Source organism: Elgaria multicarinata, chromosome 9, assembly GCF_023053635.1.
Source record: "Elgaria multicarinata webbii isolate HBS135686 ecotype San Diego chromosome 9, rElgMul1.1.pri, whole genome shotgun sequence".
NCBI classification, from domain to species: domain Eukaryota; kingdom Metazoa; phylum Chordata; class Lepidosauria; order Squamata; family Anguidae; genus Elgaria; species Elgaria multicarinata.
The window spans coordinates 26,045,523-26,063,893 of record NC_086179.1 but is presented as its reverse complement, the minus strand read 5'-3'; the positions used below and the strand labels follow the sequence as shown (position 1 = coordinate 26,063,893).

Below are 18,371 nucleotides of genomic sequence, written 5' to 3'. Positions count from 1 at the left end.
TTAAATACCTGGAATGCTATTTATTAGTATCACAGGGAAACACAAAGAGCATCTGGGGGAGTGAAGAGGAGAAGAAAAAGTCAACCAACTGGAACACAGGATGGATCACCAGCAATGAATTATAATTTGCTTGGTTGATTTCAACCTTGAGGGATTAAGGGCACAAGCATATGCGTGTTTAGTAAAGAAAGAAAAAAAGTCCTATAGCTCCCAACCAGCATAGGAGCACACCTTACTAAAACAAATGTTTTCCGGAGTAAGGACCTTTTAAAGGCATGTACATTCCTGCTTCCTCCCACCAGCGAGAATACTGAAGGAATCAACATTTAACAAGTTAAAACTGCAGTTAACATTTCACTTCAGCTCTTGATTGCAAGCCCTCAGGACATTTGTCTGTCCTGCCAAGCCTACTGCCAGCACTAAAATAATGGGCACTGCACACAAAAATGTTTCAAAACTCAAAGTCATAGAAGTTGTATAATCAGGGTTAACTATGGATTAGTGCCTCTAAACCATTATTTGAAATCCTGGCTTGATGTAGATTTGCAAGCCTTGCTATGGGGGCATTCTTGATTACTTTTAGCCATGGGTATCCCCCCAAATGGTAATGTAACATTAAATTGTGGTTACAGCAAACCATAGAAGAGAGGAGGAATTCACACAAAGGAGAGAGTCCGTAGGAGGAAGGGAATACATGAGCCTGGGGAACATTCCCCATCTCCAGTCTGTAACTGGTAGAATTTGAATTTGTGTCAGTGAAAAGAAGCTATAACACAAAAAACATTCCTGGCGTTCTCTTGGAACAGAGATCAAGCTAATGAGATGTATTGAACATATATTTCATGACCCATAAATTGGCTGTATCATTTAAAAGGAAGCCTTTACGGATGCGTCTTATTTCACACTGTGACGCTGGTTTACTTTTTTCTATTTCTTAAAACAGAAAAGAAACCACCACTACCACCAAAACTTGCGAAATCCAAGATGTCATGATTTCTACAATCTGACCTCATCTCCGCAAAACAGGTCAGACTGAATCATTTCTAGCTTTGATAAAAGCGCTGAGATTGTTTACATGCATTAACAAGATCTGCCTAATGAAGTTATAAAACATCAAAAGTATTCATACCCTGGCAGGGTGGGAACAGGGATACCTCTTATTTTCTACAGGATTATATTATTACAAAAACAAAACCCCAAACCATCCCTTAGAAATAAAGGTATATTAAAAATAATATCAATCGAACGCAAAAGAACCCCTGTCGGGAGCATTCTGTGACTGCAAACCCGCAATCTGACCGGGTTTAGGCTGATATCCTATTGCACGCTACACTCCACAATAAACAGCCATGAGTTTCGTTTGTTTGTTTTTTACATGCATGCCTTTAACTGCACCCTAAGATACGCTGATCAAGCAAAGCTTTTCCCAGCAACAAGATGAATCAAAGGGACAAGATAAATTGCTACGTGGCATGAGGAAACCACAGGAGAGAAACACACAGCGAAAACAGTGATCAAGTTCAGGAGAATCCCACTAAACCCAGGGTAACCGAACTCCAAGTAAAACATGCCCAAGGTCAGACTGTACGTCTGAATCGAAGAGATCCAGGAAGCAGAGTTTTTTTTAAAAAAAAAATCTCAGTCAGGTCCATAGAAAATTAAACCACTATTAAGCAATCCCAAATCAACGTGGTCCTGAACTGGTAATAAAGCAGAGGGGCAAATGCTCGCGCCTTCTGATCAACCCCATCCCGCCCCCGCTGTTCTCTTCCCATCCCACCAGAAAGGAAGCCCCCAAGCACTCTTTTCCTTTAAGTATCCCCAAAGCTCTTCCACGTAAACACCTCTCACCTGCCCGCATTTCCAAGGCAACTTTCAGGAAGTCACATGACCGCCTCCTCTTCCGCGCCGGGGCCGCTCGTGCTCCCCCACGCTCCCTCCCCCTTCGCGTGGTGCGTTCTGGGAGTTGTAGTTCCCTCTCTTTCATGCCCTCATATCTCCTTCGCCAGTTTCGTACCGGGCAGAGAGAGAGGGAGAGTTGTAGAAGGGCGCCGAAGGAAGCCCGTTTCTTTCCGCGCGTAGGATCGGGCTTCTGCGACGCAGTGTCTCGTATCTGACGTGGTTTCTTCCACCGCCCCGGTGCTGCTGCAATGGTTAGCGTGTTGGACTGGGACTTTGGAGACCCGGGGTCTAGTTCCCACTGGTCCGTGGAGTTCGCTGGATGACTTTGGGCCAGTCCATGGCTCTCAGCCTAACAAGGTTGTTGTGAGGATAAAATGGAATTGAGGAGGATCATGTAAGCTGCCTTGGGCTCCTTGCTGGAAAGGCGGCATATAAATGTAATGAACAGATAAACAAATCCTCTGCCTGCTTCCTTGGGAATAATTATTTAATAGGATTTAACATGCACAGGATCGAGCTGTGAATGTTCAGGCTTGCAGAGGCGCAGTGCAGAAGTTGGGAAGGATGAATTCGTGGTTTTTGCCAAGACTTCAACATTTACTTGGGAGTAAACCCCATTTAATCTGTTAGGATATGCTGTGACAATAAACACACATAGATCAGGTTTTCTCCCACTTACTTCAAAAGGATGGTTAATGTCATCAGTCCCTTCTCAACAAAGGCTTGGGCGTTTTAAGAGCTTCATGCCATCCAGAAAGCTAAAAAGTGTAGATTTTTCCATCACCCTGAAGGAAAGACTGTTCCTATTGAATGCCTGCCTGCTATGTAGCTCTGAAAGGGGCAAATCTACATTAAAGAGACCTACGTCTTTACCCACCCCTGACTTAAAGGTGTATTCTCACAAATATTTAAAGCAATACCTCCTATTGCAACAACACCCTGTTATAGGGATGTGCAAGCTTTGTCGTTTGCACAGAACCTTTCACTGGTAAAAATGGAAAAGTAGCCACTGAACGAATTATTTTTGCATTCTTAAGTGCTGTAAAGGGCTACTGGCCGCTTTGTATATATTTAAACTGCAGTTGATATAGGATAGAATGTTACATCGTGTGTTTTAAAAGCTCATCATCGGAGGTATCTGGTAGGGCTTCTGTTTTTCTAAAAGCGGTATAGCAGGCTGAAGTTCAAGGGACACAGCTCCACCTGTTGAATTTATGCCTGTCACACAACTGTTACTACCAAAATACAAGTCTTATACAGACCCCCTATAAATATATGAAAAACTGGTTTTATATGGTTGCCACATTTTAAAGTGTAGTCTCGCTGTGTGCCTTTAAACTACCTCACAGGAAACAAACCAAGAGGTGATTATTTTTCCTGCCATTGAGAGTTGGTTATAGTAAACCTACTACTGATTTACTGCTTATCGTGTTACTTTAAAAGATCAGAGTTGCAGTCCATTAAAAAGTGGCAACCTTAATAGCCATACAGAGGTACTTGTGCTGGATACCTAGAATGAGAAAAACCCACAGACCGTGCAAAGAAGGTGAAGGTGGATAATTAATGGTCTCTATTGCTAGATTTGAACAATGGTTCTGTCTTGGAGTCGAGAGAACTTTATGAATGACTTGACTGCTGTGTGGAAGAAATTCTCAGAGCGGTTTGCAGGGGACAGAGAGTTCACCATTTTTTAAAAGTTCTTTTTAAACATGTAACCAGGCAGATGGATTTGATGTTAATAAGCTAGCCTTATAATGCAAGCAGCAGCTTTACCAATGTAAGACTGTGTTCCTATATACACTTACCTGGAGACCCATCTGATTGACTACAGGGGGATTTCTGAATAGACATTCAGTGGACAATGAACAAAGGGGTTGCAGTATTTACTTTTAAGATATTAGACCTATGGTTTGTTTTCCTTCTGTAGATTTTCAGCAGTACCTGAATTCTCTCATTGTATTACATGTTTTCTTGTAACAAATAAGTCAAAAGTAGAAACCACCACTGTTAAAGTGCCGTGTTAGCAACTCCTGCTTTTTGTTCAGGTTCTGCCTGAGATATTTGTGCTGACCTAAACTCTAGCGCAATGCAATCCCAGGTTTGTCTACTCAGGAGTAAGTCCGATGGAGTTCATTGGGGCGTCTTCCCAGGTACATTGTGTATAGCCCTAGACACACTTAACTGGGAGCAAGGCAGCAAATTCATGGGATTTGCTTCTGAGTAGACATGCATGGGATTGCTCTGTATGTTTCTTTCTCATGATTAGGCACTTTCTGGCGTTTGTGTCATACAAAAAAACAACAGCAACACTTCCTTTGCAGAAGTCGTAAGGGCCTAGTTAGGAAGTGGTTTTTCACATGAAGTTATAGGTTAGTAATACCTCGGGTGTTTGGTACTTCATCTTTCAAAGAAAGAAGAGAACACTGTGGCCTGGGCTGGCTTAGCTTCATTTTACAGGCAGGCCACATAAAGACGTTGAACTGCATTTCCCATCAGGCGGTAAGAAAGCTAGAAAAGGTGGGAGGGGAATATAATGAGAGCGATACCTGTTCGTGCAGGTAAGAGAAAGGGGTGAATAACAGGTGAAAAAAGTTGGCAGCTGAGGAGGCAAGCTTTGTGTTGTGGAGTATTAATGTTTCACTGCATGGATCAATGATTGCTTGGGTCTTAGACAGGGAATCTTTTACGGGAGCAGGTAGCTGAAAAGAGGAATTGTGCGAAAGAGAAGTAATGATGGCTTCAGTGTTTTAAGTTCCGTTGATAACAGGGAAGTGGTGGCGATGGTGTGTATGAGTGTGTGTGTGTTTATTTGCGGGAGATTTCTCTTTGTTAGTAATAGACCTACAAAGGCCTAATGCCAGCAGGTGGGAAAAGGTGTTCTTTATCTCTGCCCTCCAAGCAGTGCTGGGGCTCTTTCTTGCTGTTGTCTCTTCATGGTTTTTACTATCTGTTGTCTCTGAGCATCAAAATATATCTCCTAATATTGGGTGTGTGGGGTATCCTTTTGTGTGATGGCACAGCCTTGGCCTACCAGATAACAATGGGTTCTTGCTTTAAACATTTCCCTGCAGAAGTCCCCCCACATCCCAAACCCTCTCTTGATACTGTGGACTATATAGAAATAGAACCTATGTTTCTGAGACCAACCTAAGGAATGGCCTTACACTGGGTCTGATGATCCATCTAGCCCAGGTGAGAGTAGATCAGAGTTGCAGTATCAACATTTGCATGTATTTTTATTTTACTAGGATCCTGAGGTTAACCAACTTTAGATGGGTGCAAAATAGCAGCTTGGGGTGGAATGTGGGGTAGCTACCTATAAAACAGCGGTGTAGGGCCCTGAGCTACTGTGCCAATGTTCAAATTATTGGAACGGGGAGAAGAAGGCAGAAGGGCCAGTTACCAAATCCACAAGTCCAGTCCCTGAATCCACCCCCCACCTAATTTGGGCCATGCATGGTACTCCAATATCCTTCTAAAAATATATAAGTACAAATCTAACTCTGAGTTAATTACTGATCGGGCATTCTAACAGTCTAATTTAGCCCTCTTGCAACAAAACAAAAAACCCTTTTGTGGCTGCTTTTGTGAAACAATTGGCACTCGGAATCCCTTGCGATTCTGCTGCAAATCATCCGGCAATCTAACAGTAGATCTTTCTCTGCCTTCAGCCAGCCTATCTCCTGATCCAGCCATTACTGTTAACCCTGACCGGCAGGTTCTCCAAGTTTTCAAACAAGTGTCTTTTTCCTGGCCCTCGCACCTGTTTTCTTTTACACAGATGATGCCAGGGATTGAACTTTGGACCTTCGACATGCTGTGCATGTGTTTGATTGCTGAATTATGCCCCCCCCATCTCTCTACATAACCCTGTTCCACACTAGATGGTCTATGGATCGCGCCAGGCCTATATAAGCCTGGGGAGGGACCATGGCTCCATGGGGGAGCACCTACTTTGCATGCAGAATTTCCCAGGTTTGATCCCCAGCATATCCAGGTAGGGAAGGAAAAACTTCGCCTGATCCCTAGAGAGCTGCTACCAGTCAGTGTCGACAATACTGGGCTAGAAGGACACATGGTCTCTGACTCCGTATAAGGCGGCTTCCTATGTTTCTAAGTCTCTGATTTTCTTTTCCCTTCTTCTCATTCTGCTATGTATTATGCACTTTCCCCCATTGCTCCTGAGGACTTATAATGCCCTAGTCCAGGGATTGTCAAAATGAAGATCAGGGGCACATCCAGATGAGGCTTTTTATCAAGGAATCGCCCTGCCTCGTTCCCAGAATCACCCAGGGAACAGTGTCTTAATCTTGTAACCCTTCTTTCTTTCCACACACAAAATCTGTTCAAGAAGAAAAGACAGATAGCTACACAGTATCTTTTGATTTGTGGAGCTGTCTGGAAGGACTCCATGATGTCTGGAAGGACTCCATGATGACCTACAAGTAGATCGCTGGATGATTTGAAGTATATCAGCAAAGATTTGACTCCCAGTTGTTTAACAAGGGCAATAAGAAAATTACTCCCCTTCCCCTTCCCGAAAGCTAAACGGAAGGAAGGAAGGATGGACAGACAATGGGGAGGGGGAAACCAAGAATAGATTTTTGTGTGAGCTGTGTTTTGTTCTGATACTCAAGATTAATGCCTGGGCTCAGAATTATTTTATACAATGTGTATGTGTTTTGCACCAGGCTCTGATTGGTGGACCTCAGGTTCTAGCAAAAAAACAAAGTACCACCATGCCTGCCCACTCCTGCCCTAGTCTGTTGATCGTCAGTTGGTGGATGGGGACCCGCTAACGAGTTGCAGCCTGAACTAAGGTGGATCACAACAGCAATACTGAGCTAGGTGGATCAGTGGCCCAATTTGATTTATTTATTTATTACATTTATATCTCACCTTCTTTCCTCCAAGAAACCCAAAGCAGTGTACATAATTCTCCTCTCCATTTTATCCTCACAACAACAACCCTGTGAGGTAGGTTGGGCTGAGAGTGTGTGACTAGCCAAAAGTCACCCAGTGAGCTTCTATGGCTGAGTGGGGACTAGAACCTGGTTCTTCTGATTTCCAGTCCAACATTCTAGCCACTGCACCACACTTGCTCTCCTAAATTCTATATAGCAGCTTCTTAAATTCTCATGACCTGGGTAGAGTCAGTCTTGCTTTAGCAATCTCCAGGCAGGACTACTGTCATATGCTTTATCTGGGGTTGCCCTTGAAGAGCGCCCAGGAAATGTTAGTTTGTCCAGATTGTTGTTTGTGACTGGCTGGAGCATATTTCTCTCATCTCGTTCAATCTCTGTTTTCAGGAAGCAAATGCGTTATCTCCTTTGGATGGTGCAAAATTATCTGGAAGAATATAAACTCCTAATAATGAAACATTGTGCTTGTTTTTGACTTGTTTGCTCACTCTTCAGCCTCATTCTGCCCTGTGTCAATCCAGGGCCAGTTCTCTCGGAGCTAAAGGAGATCATGGCTTTTGCCAACTCTGAGATGGATGAAGCCTTTGACTACTTGTTCAAGATCATCCTGATCGGAGACTCGAACGTGGGGAAGACATGCGTGGTCCATCGCTTCAAGGCAGGGCAATACCATGCAAAGCAGCAGAACACAATTGGGGTGGACTTCACAGTGCGATCACTGGACATCGACGGCAAGAAGGTGAAGGTGAGTGGTACAGCCCCTACCAGAAGGGTAGGCATTCACCATGCTATCCTAATGAAAGCCAGTGTGGTGTAGCAGTTAGCGTGTTGGACTGAGACTTGGGAGATCCAGTTTCTAGTCCCCATTTGGCCATGAAGCTCACTGGGTGACTTTGGGCCAGTCACAGACTCTCATCCCAACCTACCCCACAAGGTTGTTGTGAGGATAAAATGGAGAAGAGGAGGAGGAGCATGTAAGTCGCCTAGGGTTCCTTGGAAGAGGGGGGGAAAGGTGTGATATAGATGTAATAATAAATAAATAAACATTTCACAGGCAAAATTTGTAGCACCCCAATATTGAAAGCAAGAATTGCTGGACAAGCCCTGACTTTTACTATCATACAGCACTGAAGGTTCTACTCTGCTTCTGTATGCTGAGTTCATTGACTCTGCAATTGCCTGCCTTCCAACAGTTCAAAAGCCAGGAGGGTGTTTATTCTTTCGATTACACATATACTAGGGCAGGCAGAGGTGCTGTCGTTCGATACGCTGATGACAACATGGGCAACATACGGCTGTGGGCTACAAGCGCCTCCCCCTGCTCGCTGTGGGCATTTTTCTGGCCCCTGCTGTGTCCCCTTGCCGCTGCCACAAAATTTGTGGTGGCAAAAATCATGGCAATTTTACAGGGAAACAAGGCAAATATCCTATTTTTCTTCCATGATTTTTGCAGCTGTGGCAAATTTGCCAGGGGCACATAGCAGCCCATGGTGGGTTCCGCATAGGGTGTGTGCAGTGTGCCCCCCTCAATTTCCCCACCCCTGTACTAGAAGAAAAACGGTTCTACAATAGACTTTTGAAATGTATTTTATCAGCTGCAGTGGGAAGGGGCAGGCTCCACACAACATGGTGCTTAGTGTTCACGGAGGCGCACGTTGGCACGTGAGATGATGCATGTGCAATCATGGCTAAGTCTGCGTGGAGCGCAGCCTCGTCTGATTAATGGGTGAAGCTGCTGCAGTTTAAGGACCCATCTATTTTGTTCCCTGGGGCTGCTGCGCTCATGCTGATTTTACGGTCATATGGAATGAAAGACAACATAGTCCTTTCCTTCGAGCAAGAAGTGGGCGCTGCACTCCATTAAATCCCAAATGGTGTCGCCCTGGTCTCTCAAATGCAGGAGTAAAGAAATCCAAAATACACAGTTTGGCAAAACCTTGACTAGGACCAGCCAAAATGTCACAAAAGATGGTGCAAAGAACTTCTTTTGGTCCAAAGGCCGGATTCCATTTTGGAGGAGCTTGGCGGGGGTGCTTTGCAGTGAGACGAGGCCAAAAGTGGTGGGACCCCAAATACCAGCTTATTGCAGCCTATGGGTGCAATTCCATGAAAGCTTCGATAGAAAAAGAATCCTTCAACTCCCAGGATTCCTCAGCTAGCCATGCTGGCTGGGGATTGCTGGGAGTTGTAGGATTTTCTTGTTGTTGTTGAAGCATGCATAGGATTGTGCCCTAAATCTCTTACTGCCAGTAACTAAGCCTCAAAACAGGAATTTTAACCTTTTTGGAATGGGGGAAAACTTGTGCCAATGTTGGGATACCACCAAATGATCAGTGGTGGGGGAAAGTGTATGGGGCTATCTGGGGAATTCTGGAGGGCCAGATTGGGACCCCAGCTAGGTTGGATTTTGCCCACGGAGTTGGACACCCTGGGGCTAGGTGTTATAGGTGGCAAGGGGAGAGGCAGACAAGTTCCAGGGCATGGTCTTGAAGGCACCTGAGGCTTCCACCTTGTTTGAAGCTAAGCAGGTGTGGGTCTGGTCAGTGGTTGGAGGGGAGACTACTTGGGAACTGCATGTAGCCAACTTGAGTTCCATGATGGAAGAAAGGTGGGATATAAATGTAATAAGTTCAAAAATTAGGCCACACCTCATGGCCATGAGGCCTTCAGTATGGAACATTATACCACCTAGCTTGGTGAAGATTTTTGGATCTGTAGCCACCCTCTATGTTTTCAGAAATGGGGAGTAGCTATTGCTTCTTTGCCCCATAACACTAGGCATACTCTGACACCTGTAACACCTACCAGTGACTCATCCGGTGTGCAATCATCATTTTGAAACTGAGCCTGTCCTCCAGTCAGACCTCATGCCCGTAAGATCTGGTGTATTTTTTAAAACTTGCTTTATCTTCCTCCATCGCTTGCCGCTTATTCCATCTAGCAGCCCTATGAAGACTTCTGGAGAACTCAAAAGTTTGCACAATCTTTTGTGGCATTTTGGTTGGCCCTACTAAAGATAGGACCCAACTGTGGATTTTGGATCTTTCTTTCTTTCATTTCTATACCACCCAATAATCAAAGCTATCTGGGTGGTTCACAAAAAATTAAAACCACAAGGTGCAGCATAAAATATAAAATATGGAAGCTTAAAACCACAATAAAAAATCCAACCAAAATAATACTGAGCAGCAATGCAGAGATTTAAAATAGCAGAGATAAAAGATTAGGATGCTAAAATGTTGGGAAAACATAACAATTCTTTACAATGCAGTTCTGTACATGCTTACCTGAGAGTATGTCCCTTTGAATTCAATGGGGCTTACTTCTACATAGTAGCCATGTATATGATTGCAATGAAAATATATGAAACTGGAGCTATCAAATGGTCAAATATGGGTAGCTATGATGGTAATCCTTGTGATGTCTGAAAGTTGACTTTATGGGTGTGTGGGTGAATGTGTAAATATGACTGCAGTCCAGATGCTGCATTTCTGCTGGCTGCTCTATTTTTGCTTTTAAGTCTATGTTGATGTGAAAGACCAGTCTCTTGATAGGAGAAAGTCAGCTTTATTTCATTCCCTTCCTTTCAGATACAGGTGTGGGATACTGCAGGCCAAGAACGCTTCCGGACAATAACCCAAAGTTATTACCGCAGTGCCAATGGTGCTATACTTGCCTATGATATGACCAGGAAATCTACTTTTGAGTCTATTCCTCATTGGATTCATGAGATTGAAAGATATGGTGCAGCTAACTTGGTCTTGATGCTGATTGGTAAGTGATGAATTCTGCCATTCGCAGCCTGGGTTTCACAACTCATTCGGATCCCTAATGTTGTGATTTTTATTTTTAAAACTAAAGCCAGTATGGGGCATCCTTTTTTTCTGAGCTAGAAAAAGAAAACCAAGGGAGATGGAAGAACATGTAAGAGGAACTCAAATGGAGCTTTCTTTCCCAGTTGTCAAAGCAGGGTTAGTTGACTGCATTTAAGGATGCAGTTCTAAGCACACTTACTTGCAGATGAATGAATCCCATTAAAGTACATGCAGGGCTGGCCCTAAAAGTAGATAGAGTGAGGCAATCACCTCAGGTGGCAGTTCTTGGGAGGTGGCAGCAAGATGTTGGAGAAAAAACTGTGTGCCCTGCAGTCTGCTCTGTGCCTCCTACGTTAGCCTAGTGTCTTCTGGTGCAGTGGAAGATGCTGTATGATTGTCAGTGTTGAAGACAGATTCATCTGGTTTTCATTTGTGGAATGGGAGGGGGGATACTATCTTATTTTTCGCTTCAAGCAACAAAATATCTTGGGCCAGCCTTGAGTACAGGGGAGTTAATTCTAAGCAAAAATGTCCAGGATCAGTCAGCTACATTATTTTCAGTGCATTCAGAATTTTAACAATCCAGTTGTTGAATTTAGACAACAAAAAACACTAGTTAAATCTGAAAATGTAGAATTCAAACAAGAAAGTCAAGATTCCATTTCCCCCCCAGTTTAAATGTTTTATTATTTTCTAATACACAAACAAATAAACACATAAACAAAACATAAAATCAAACATCAATATAGAAAACATAAAAAATATACACAATTAAGATGGACTTCTGATTCCCTCCACAGCAAAGAATATGTAATAATATTTTCTCTTACTCTATAATTAAAAAGAATTTCTTTCCTTTCATTTAAACATTTTCTTCTCATTCATTGAATCCACAGATTAACAAGTCATTTTTTCCCCTAGATTCCATTTTGAGAACATTTTGTTTCATTTCATTCACTGATTACATTTTTATCCTACAAAAAAGCCATTAAAACACATACAAAAAGAAAAGCTTTTACATAAAACCATGGATATCATATAACTAAAACAAAATGGCATCTACTGCAATGCATGCATCCCAAGTAGCTAGATAACATTGGGCCTGGTTAGACCGGTTACCCTTTTGCAGCAAACGGTTAGTGAGTGTGTTTAAACCATGGTTATGTAGGGTTAGGTAGGGTTCACATAACACACTAAGCCATCATGTTTAGCTCAAAATGCTTAACCACCGCAGCTTAGTGTGTCGTCTGAACAGGGTCAGTAAAGGGTCAGCTTTTATATCAGGGGCACAGAACCTTAGGTATACGGTCCAAATCCCCCCCCCAGGTTCACCAGAGCCATGCTCCCTCCACTGGTCCTGCCCCCTTTCCCCCCAACCACTTGTTTGGTGGTTTCCTACAGTTTCTGTTGCAGTTTTCCCCTTATGTAGAAAAGTTGAAATACCTCTCGTAAGTTCTTGTTACTGGCAGCAAGAGTTGTAAGCTAAAACAGGCTGGCATTTTTGGCCCGCCCCCCTTTGCCTTGAGCGCCACCCATCACTGGAATGCAGCTCCCGAAAGCTTCCCCAAAATGGAATGCGGCCCTCAGGCTGAAAGAGGTTCTGCACCCATGTTTCATGGGATGCAATACATGTCAATCGAACGTTCTTGGCTTGGTTCATAATATTCTCCCTGTTTATTCTATTCATCCGAAATATCATTGGGATGAATAAAATGTGTTTTATTCCAATTTATGTGTTTTAATCTGATTCAAAGGGAACAAGTCGGACGAAGCGGAGAAACGGCAAGTCCTGTTTGAAGATGCCTGCACGCTAGCAGAGAAGCATGGTCTTCTGGCTGTCCTGGAGACGTCAGCCAAAGAGGCCCAAAATGTTGATGAGGTCTTCATACTGATGGCTAAAGAGCTCATAGCTAGGAATAGCTTACAGCTTCACGGGGAGAACGGCCTTTCGGACAACATCCATCTAGACACCAAGCCAGTGATTACCTGTCAGGCTGAGAACTCCAACTGCTCATGTTGAGGAGATGCTTCCAGGATTGGAATTGGCTAGCGTGATTCCTGAGGCCTCTTCTGTTATAAGAACCTTCCTTCTAGCCTCAACTTGCCACCGCACTGATATATTTCAGTAGTGCAGTCTTGGCTTTGTGTCATTCTCCGGAAACAGATGCTTCTCTTTGTTCTGGAGGTAAAAGGAACTTGCGATGGTCCAAAGTGGCAATGCTACTTTTTCAATTGATGAACAGAACATCTCTTGGAAATCATGAACTTAACTGGAAAAGAACTGTGAATACTTTTGAGAGCAGCAGGCTGCCATCTTTATGGCTGTATTGAGAGGTGCCCTAATGGGCTTCTATTGGTTTCCACCAGTGGCTGTGGGTAAAAATGGTGGATTGACCTGTCAGTCGCTAGTCTAGCCAGCCTTCCCCAACCTGATGTTCTCCAGATGTGTCGGAGTACAACTTCTAGTGTCTCCCCAGCCTGGATGCTTGGTCGTAGTCCAACACATCTGGAGGGCTCCGGGTTACGGAAGGCAGGACTAGAATATCTTTCTTATATATGTTTTAGCTTGAGAGTTTGTGTTCCATTGATGGCAATTTTGCCATATTGGAGTAGCTAAACATTAAACAATGTTTCTGATTGTTTGCATCTTGGCCAACTCCGACCAAACGACCCATTGCTTTTTGTAGCAATCTAGGAACTGTGTGATTGGGTGTCGGCTTACTTAGGATTCGCCTGATCTCTCGTTGCCCATCAACGGCATGAGTTTATAGAAATGTTTAATGAGGGATGTTTTGTTTGCATGTGACTTTTGCTTTGTTGACCTGTTCCTCCTCTGTGCAGTTCCTGCACTAGCAGTGAGTGCCTGTAGAGAATTATAATCCAAAGAGTGTATGGATGGTAGTCTATTCCTGAAATTAAACACTGACTGAAGTTATTACACCCGAGTTTCCAAACTCTGAATAATGACTGCTTACGCTGAGCCTGTTCCACACAAGAGAAGCCCTTCTGGATCAGACAGAGGGTCCATCTAGTCCAGCATTCTGTTCACACAGTGGCCAGCCAGCTGTTGACCAAGGATCCACAAGCAGAATATGAGTGCAACAACAGCACCCTCCCATGCATGTTCCCAAGCAACTATATAGGCTTATTGCTTCTGATATTGGAGGTAGCACATAGCCTTCAGGACTAGTAGCCATTGATGGTCTTCCTCTCCAGGAATTTATCCAATCTCCTTTTAAAGCCATCCAAATTGGTGGCCGTCACCACATCTTGTAATAGTGAATTCCATAGTTTAATTATGCACTGTGTGAAGAAGCCTTTCCTTTTATCAGTATCTCCCACCAGCCCCAGGCTCTTGAGGGCCTTTGGGCAAGACACTCTCAATGGGCCCTCCCCTTAGCTTGATATTACACCACTGTCACCAGCTGTAATGGTTCCTCATCCCCTTTCTCATCATTGCTACCACTTGCATGCTTGACAAGCAGAGAGCTATTGAATCAGGAGGAAGTGGCATCTAATGTTCTTCCTTCTCAACTCCACTGTTACTTGGGCAAGAGCGGGAGGTTGGAGAACAATGCAGGCTGCAATGGAGAAGGGGAGGAACGACTCCAGAGAGCTCTTGTCCTTGGGCCTCTGCTGGGGTGTGGGCCCTTAAAAGGGGCCCAACCATGCCTACCCTTGATATCAGCCCTAAGGATAAGCCAGTGGCCACAACCACATCCTGTAGCAGTGAATGTCATAAGGTGCGCTGTGAAATAACACTTCCTTTTGCTCGTTCTGTACTATATTTTGCACTTGTCAGACCTCATCTGAAGTCCTGTGTCCAGTTCTGGGCACTGCACTTTAAGGAGGAGATAAGCAAGGTTGAAATGGGTTCAGGGGAGGGCAAGGAAGACAGCCAACGATATGGAAAAGGCATTTCGCTCCTAAAAGGGTGTTCGTAACATTCATTTCTATCATCACCATGAAAATTCAATGCCTCTCACTTGGCGAAGAAATGGTAGTCTACACTGGCGACTTCCATTTCAATGTCCTATTCTTCATGAGGATTGAAACATGGCCTGGACACAGTGCTGGTAACAGAACAGGAACCATTGTGTACTCCTCAAATCTGCTTGAGCATTGGAAGACGCCCTGGAGAAGGTTTGTTGGGCATGGAGGGTGGCGCATAAGGGCAAATCCGCTCGCACAACATTGGATTTAACCCAATGAATCCATGCACTTACCATGTCCCATCACCAACCCTTCTGCATGGATACTCATTTTGTTCATTCTCATGAGTCCCTCATCACAAGAGTGTACACTCTAACAGTGGTAGGCTACATGGCACCCACAGGCACCAATGCGCCCCTGCACACCTTTGGCACTCAGCAAGGTGCCTTACTCCTTCCAAATAATAAAAAAAGTAATTAGTTTCTTAATCAGCAGCTGGGATTGCTTCAAAGCAGAAAGCCATCTTCATTTCTCATTAATGTCTCTGGGCTGCACCTCTGCCTCGTCCTCAGTCTTTCTTGGTGGTGGTTGTTTTCCCCAGTGACATTTTTTACTGAAACACCGGTTGGAAAAGCTTTGATCACTTCACATGCTGATTTGTTACGACACAATCCCTTGGTAAAACATATCCTCTCTCATCTCACACTATCGCCCCGCTCGTGCTCTCCACTCCTCTGATGCCATGCTTCTCGCCTGCCCTAGGACCTCCACTTCCCTTACTCGGCTTCGTCCTTTTTCTTCTGCTGCCCCTTACGCCTGGAACGCTCTTCCAGAACACTTGAGAACTACAAACTCAATCACTGCTTTTAAAACTCAGCTAAAAACTTTTCTTTTCCCTATAGCCTTCAAATATTGAGTTTGTTCTGACTCTATACTGTTAGCTTCTCCCTACCCGGTGCCTGTTTGCATTCTCCTTCCCTCTTTATTGTTTACTACAACTTATTAGATTGTAAGCCTATGCGGCAGGGTCTTGCTATTTACTGTGTTATCTGTACAGCACCATGTACATTGATGGTGCTATATAAATTAATAATAATAATAATAATAATAATAATAATAATAATAATAATAATAATAGCATCACCTCAAGATATCTTGCGCCCTCCAGCTCCATCCGACTATCTTGTATGTCTTCCCTGAACGGTTGTGTCTGTGACTTACCTTATTGAAGGTGCAATTCTAGGCATGTTTAGGAAGGAAAAAGTCCCACAGCTCCCAGCATCTCCTAGCCACCCTGGCTGGCTGGGGCATACTGGGAATTGTAGGGCTTCTTTCCATCCAAACATCCATAGGATTGCACATATGGTGTACAGAATTTTGCATGGTGTGGAGAATGTGGACAGGGAGACATTTTTCTTCCTCTCCCATAATACTAGAACCCAGGGTCATCCCATGAAGCTGATTGGTGGGAGATTCAGGACAGGTAAAAGGAAGGACTTCTTCACACAGCGGAAAGAATTGACTACCACAAGATGTGGTGATGGCCACCAATTTGGACGACTTTAATAGGTGGTTGGATAAATTCCTGGAGGAGGCTTTCAATGGCCACTAATCCTGATGGCTAAGTGCAACCTCCTTATCAGAGCCAGGAAGCCTGTATACACCAATTGCTGGGGAACATGGGTGGGAGGATGCTGTTGTACTTGTGTCCTGTTTGTGGGTCTTTGGTCAAGAGCTGGTTAGCTGAGTGAACAGAGCGCTGGACTAGATGGACCCTTGTCTGATCCAGCAGAGCTTTTCTTATGTTCTTATGTCCATCTTAAGAGAGAAAACAGCAGTTGAATAGACAGACGCCACTCAGCAACTGATTTATAAATCCTGGCTGGTCCTCATTCTTTTGGGTGGTTACTTGTCCTTTGTGACTCTCCATATGCCATTGTGCCAGAACATGGTGGCCAGGACACTTTCTCAAATATGTCCAGGGACCCAAAAATATTGCCTACCCCTGCTCTATAATTCCGCATTAACTGCCCTAGAACCGCATACTACCATAATCACAATTGCTAAACATTGACTAGACCTCCCACAATTCTCAGATAAGCCTGCATTGAACAAATGGCTGTCCTTAAGAGGAACAAATTCTCTCAAGTGCACAGGGATCAATCAAACAACTAATCATCCCTACCCAGCTCCTGCATCCTGCAGATAATTGAATTATGCTCCCAATCTCCTCACCCCACCCAGGTCAGAGGGTTGTGCTTCCCCATGGCTCACTCTCAGCCACGTTGAGCAACAGGATGTTGAAATCATTGGGCTCTGCAGCTGCAGCAAATTCTGCAATTGTTGGGAAAGATTGCAGAAATCACTGCCAAATGATAAGGCTAATTCGTGCTTCTCCTTTTCTACAGGATTGTTTTAAGTGTGCCGGAGAGTTGGCCACAACAGATGAAGCAGCCCAAGATCTATGTCATGGGTGGGGGATTTTTTTTCACCCCAAGGCCTGCATTCCCTCGTGGGTAATCTACATGCCAGCAGTGAGTGAAGTTAAAGCCACAGTAGATGGAGCCAAAGCCACACACTCCACTCACACACATCCATCCACTCACCTCATTCACACAGACACACACAAACATACCACATGCACAGCAATTAGGCTTGAAAAATGTCTCCCTTTCAGGAGATTTCAGTGGGGTTTGCAGTGAACAGGGAAGACTCGATCATCATTGGTAGTAGAAACTTTTATGTCGCAAAAAACAAACACCATGCAAAGAACGTTAGGCATTTGCTATTCACACCAGGAATGCTTTGTTCTCATGGTGACCCTGTCCGCACGTAACGACAACCCAAAAGATGAGTTGAGTATGGGTTGTCATTGAATTGTGTGTTGTCATTACGTGCAAACCTTGCACCATGGTTAGGGTGACCATATGAAAAGGAGGACAGGGCTCCTGTATCTTTAACAGTTGCACAGAAAAGGGAATTTCAGCAGGTGTCATTTGTATATATGGAGAACCTGGTGAATTTCCCTCTTCATCACCACAGTTAAAGCTGCAGGAGCAATACTAAAGTGACCAGATTTAAAAGAGGGCAGGGCACCTGTAGCTTTAACTGGTGTGATGAAGAGGGAATTTCACCAGGTTCTCCATATATACAAATGACACCTGCTGAAATTCCCTTTTCAATACACAAGGCAGAGTGATCAAGGATCTTGGGAGCTGTAGTCCAACATTTCTAGAGGGGACCAGGTTGTCTATCCCTGGTCCAAGTGACTGGTAGTGCCTATCTGGGCAAGGTCTTTCTCAGCCTTGCCTGGAGCTTGAACTTGGGACCATCTCCATGAAAAGCATGTGTCCTTGAGCTGTAGCCCTTCCTAGGAAAACTGCATGTGCCATCTCACCTGTAGTACCCTCCTTTGCAATGAGCATATTGATTAAACTTGAATACCCCCCTTAATTACTTCCATGACACTCTCATGCAACTAGCAGAAGCAACATTTTCCCTAGCTCTAATACAAAACCGGGGGTGGTGGTAATATGTCAGAAGATAGAACTGTAACATTTTCAGTAGCCCTTTATACCCCATTAAACTCCACGTAAAATTCACATGTCCAAAACACATTCCTGAACATGTGAAAGGAATCCCCCAGTTTCTACTTGGTCTCACGAATTTTGTTGGCAGCATCAGTCTTTGAAACACCAATCAGGTCAGGTGCTTTAAGGGGGTTCAATCCTATTGACTGCAGAGCTGCAAGGCCAACATCACACTACACCTAAGAGCTCTGTAGGTTCAAACCAAAGGC

The 18,371-nt window shown here is 44.1% G+C and overlaps 2 protein-coding genes across 3 annotated transcripts in view; one reads left to right on the top strand and one right to left on the bottom strand.

Moving 5' to 3' along the window:
* SLC37A3 (solute carrier family 37 member 3) overlaps positions 1–1,888 on the bottom strand; it is a 31,264-nt gene extending 29,376 nt beyond the window's left edge. The window contains exon 1 of the mRNA XM_063133322.1: positions 1,852–1,888. The gene's annotated coding sequence lies outside the window, so the exon portion shown is untranslated. The remainder of the gene's footprint in view (positions 1–1,851) is intronic.
* A 2,589-nt stretch (positions 1,889–4,477) lies between these two features.
* Positions 4,478–13,419, top strand: RAB19 (RAB19, member RAS oncogene family). 2 transcript variants are annotated; one of them, XM_063133325.1, is made up of 4 exons: positions 4,478–4,484; positions 7,346–7,569; positions 10,415–10,598; positions 12,394–13,419. In XM_063133325.1, exons 2-4 carry the CDS (start codon positions 7,375–7,377, stop codon positions 12,657–12,659), a joined length of 645 nt encoding a protein of 214 aa, XP_062989395.1. In that variant the 5' UTR covers positions 4,478–4,484; positions 7,346–7,374; the 3' UTR covers positions 12,660–13,419. The 2 variants fall into 2 exon arrangements, with proteins under 2 accessions (XP_062989395.1, XP_062989394.1); XM_063133324.1 differs by lacking the exon at positions 4,478–4,484 and adding an exon at positions 4,569–4,685 and having other exon boundaries at positions 7,320–7,569.
* Positions 13,420–18,371: the final 4,952 nt, after the last annotated feature.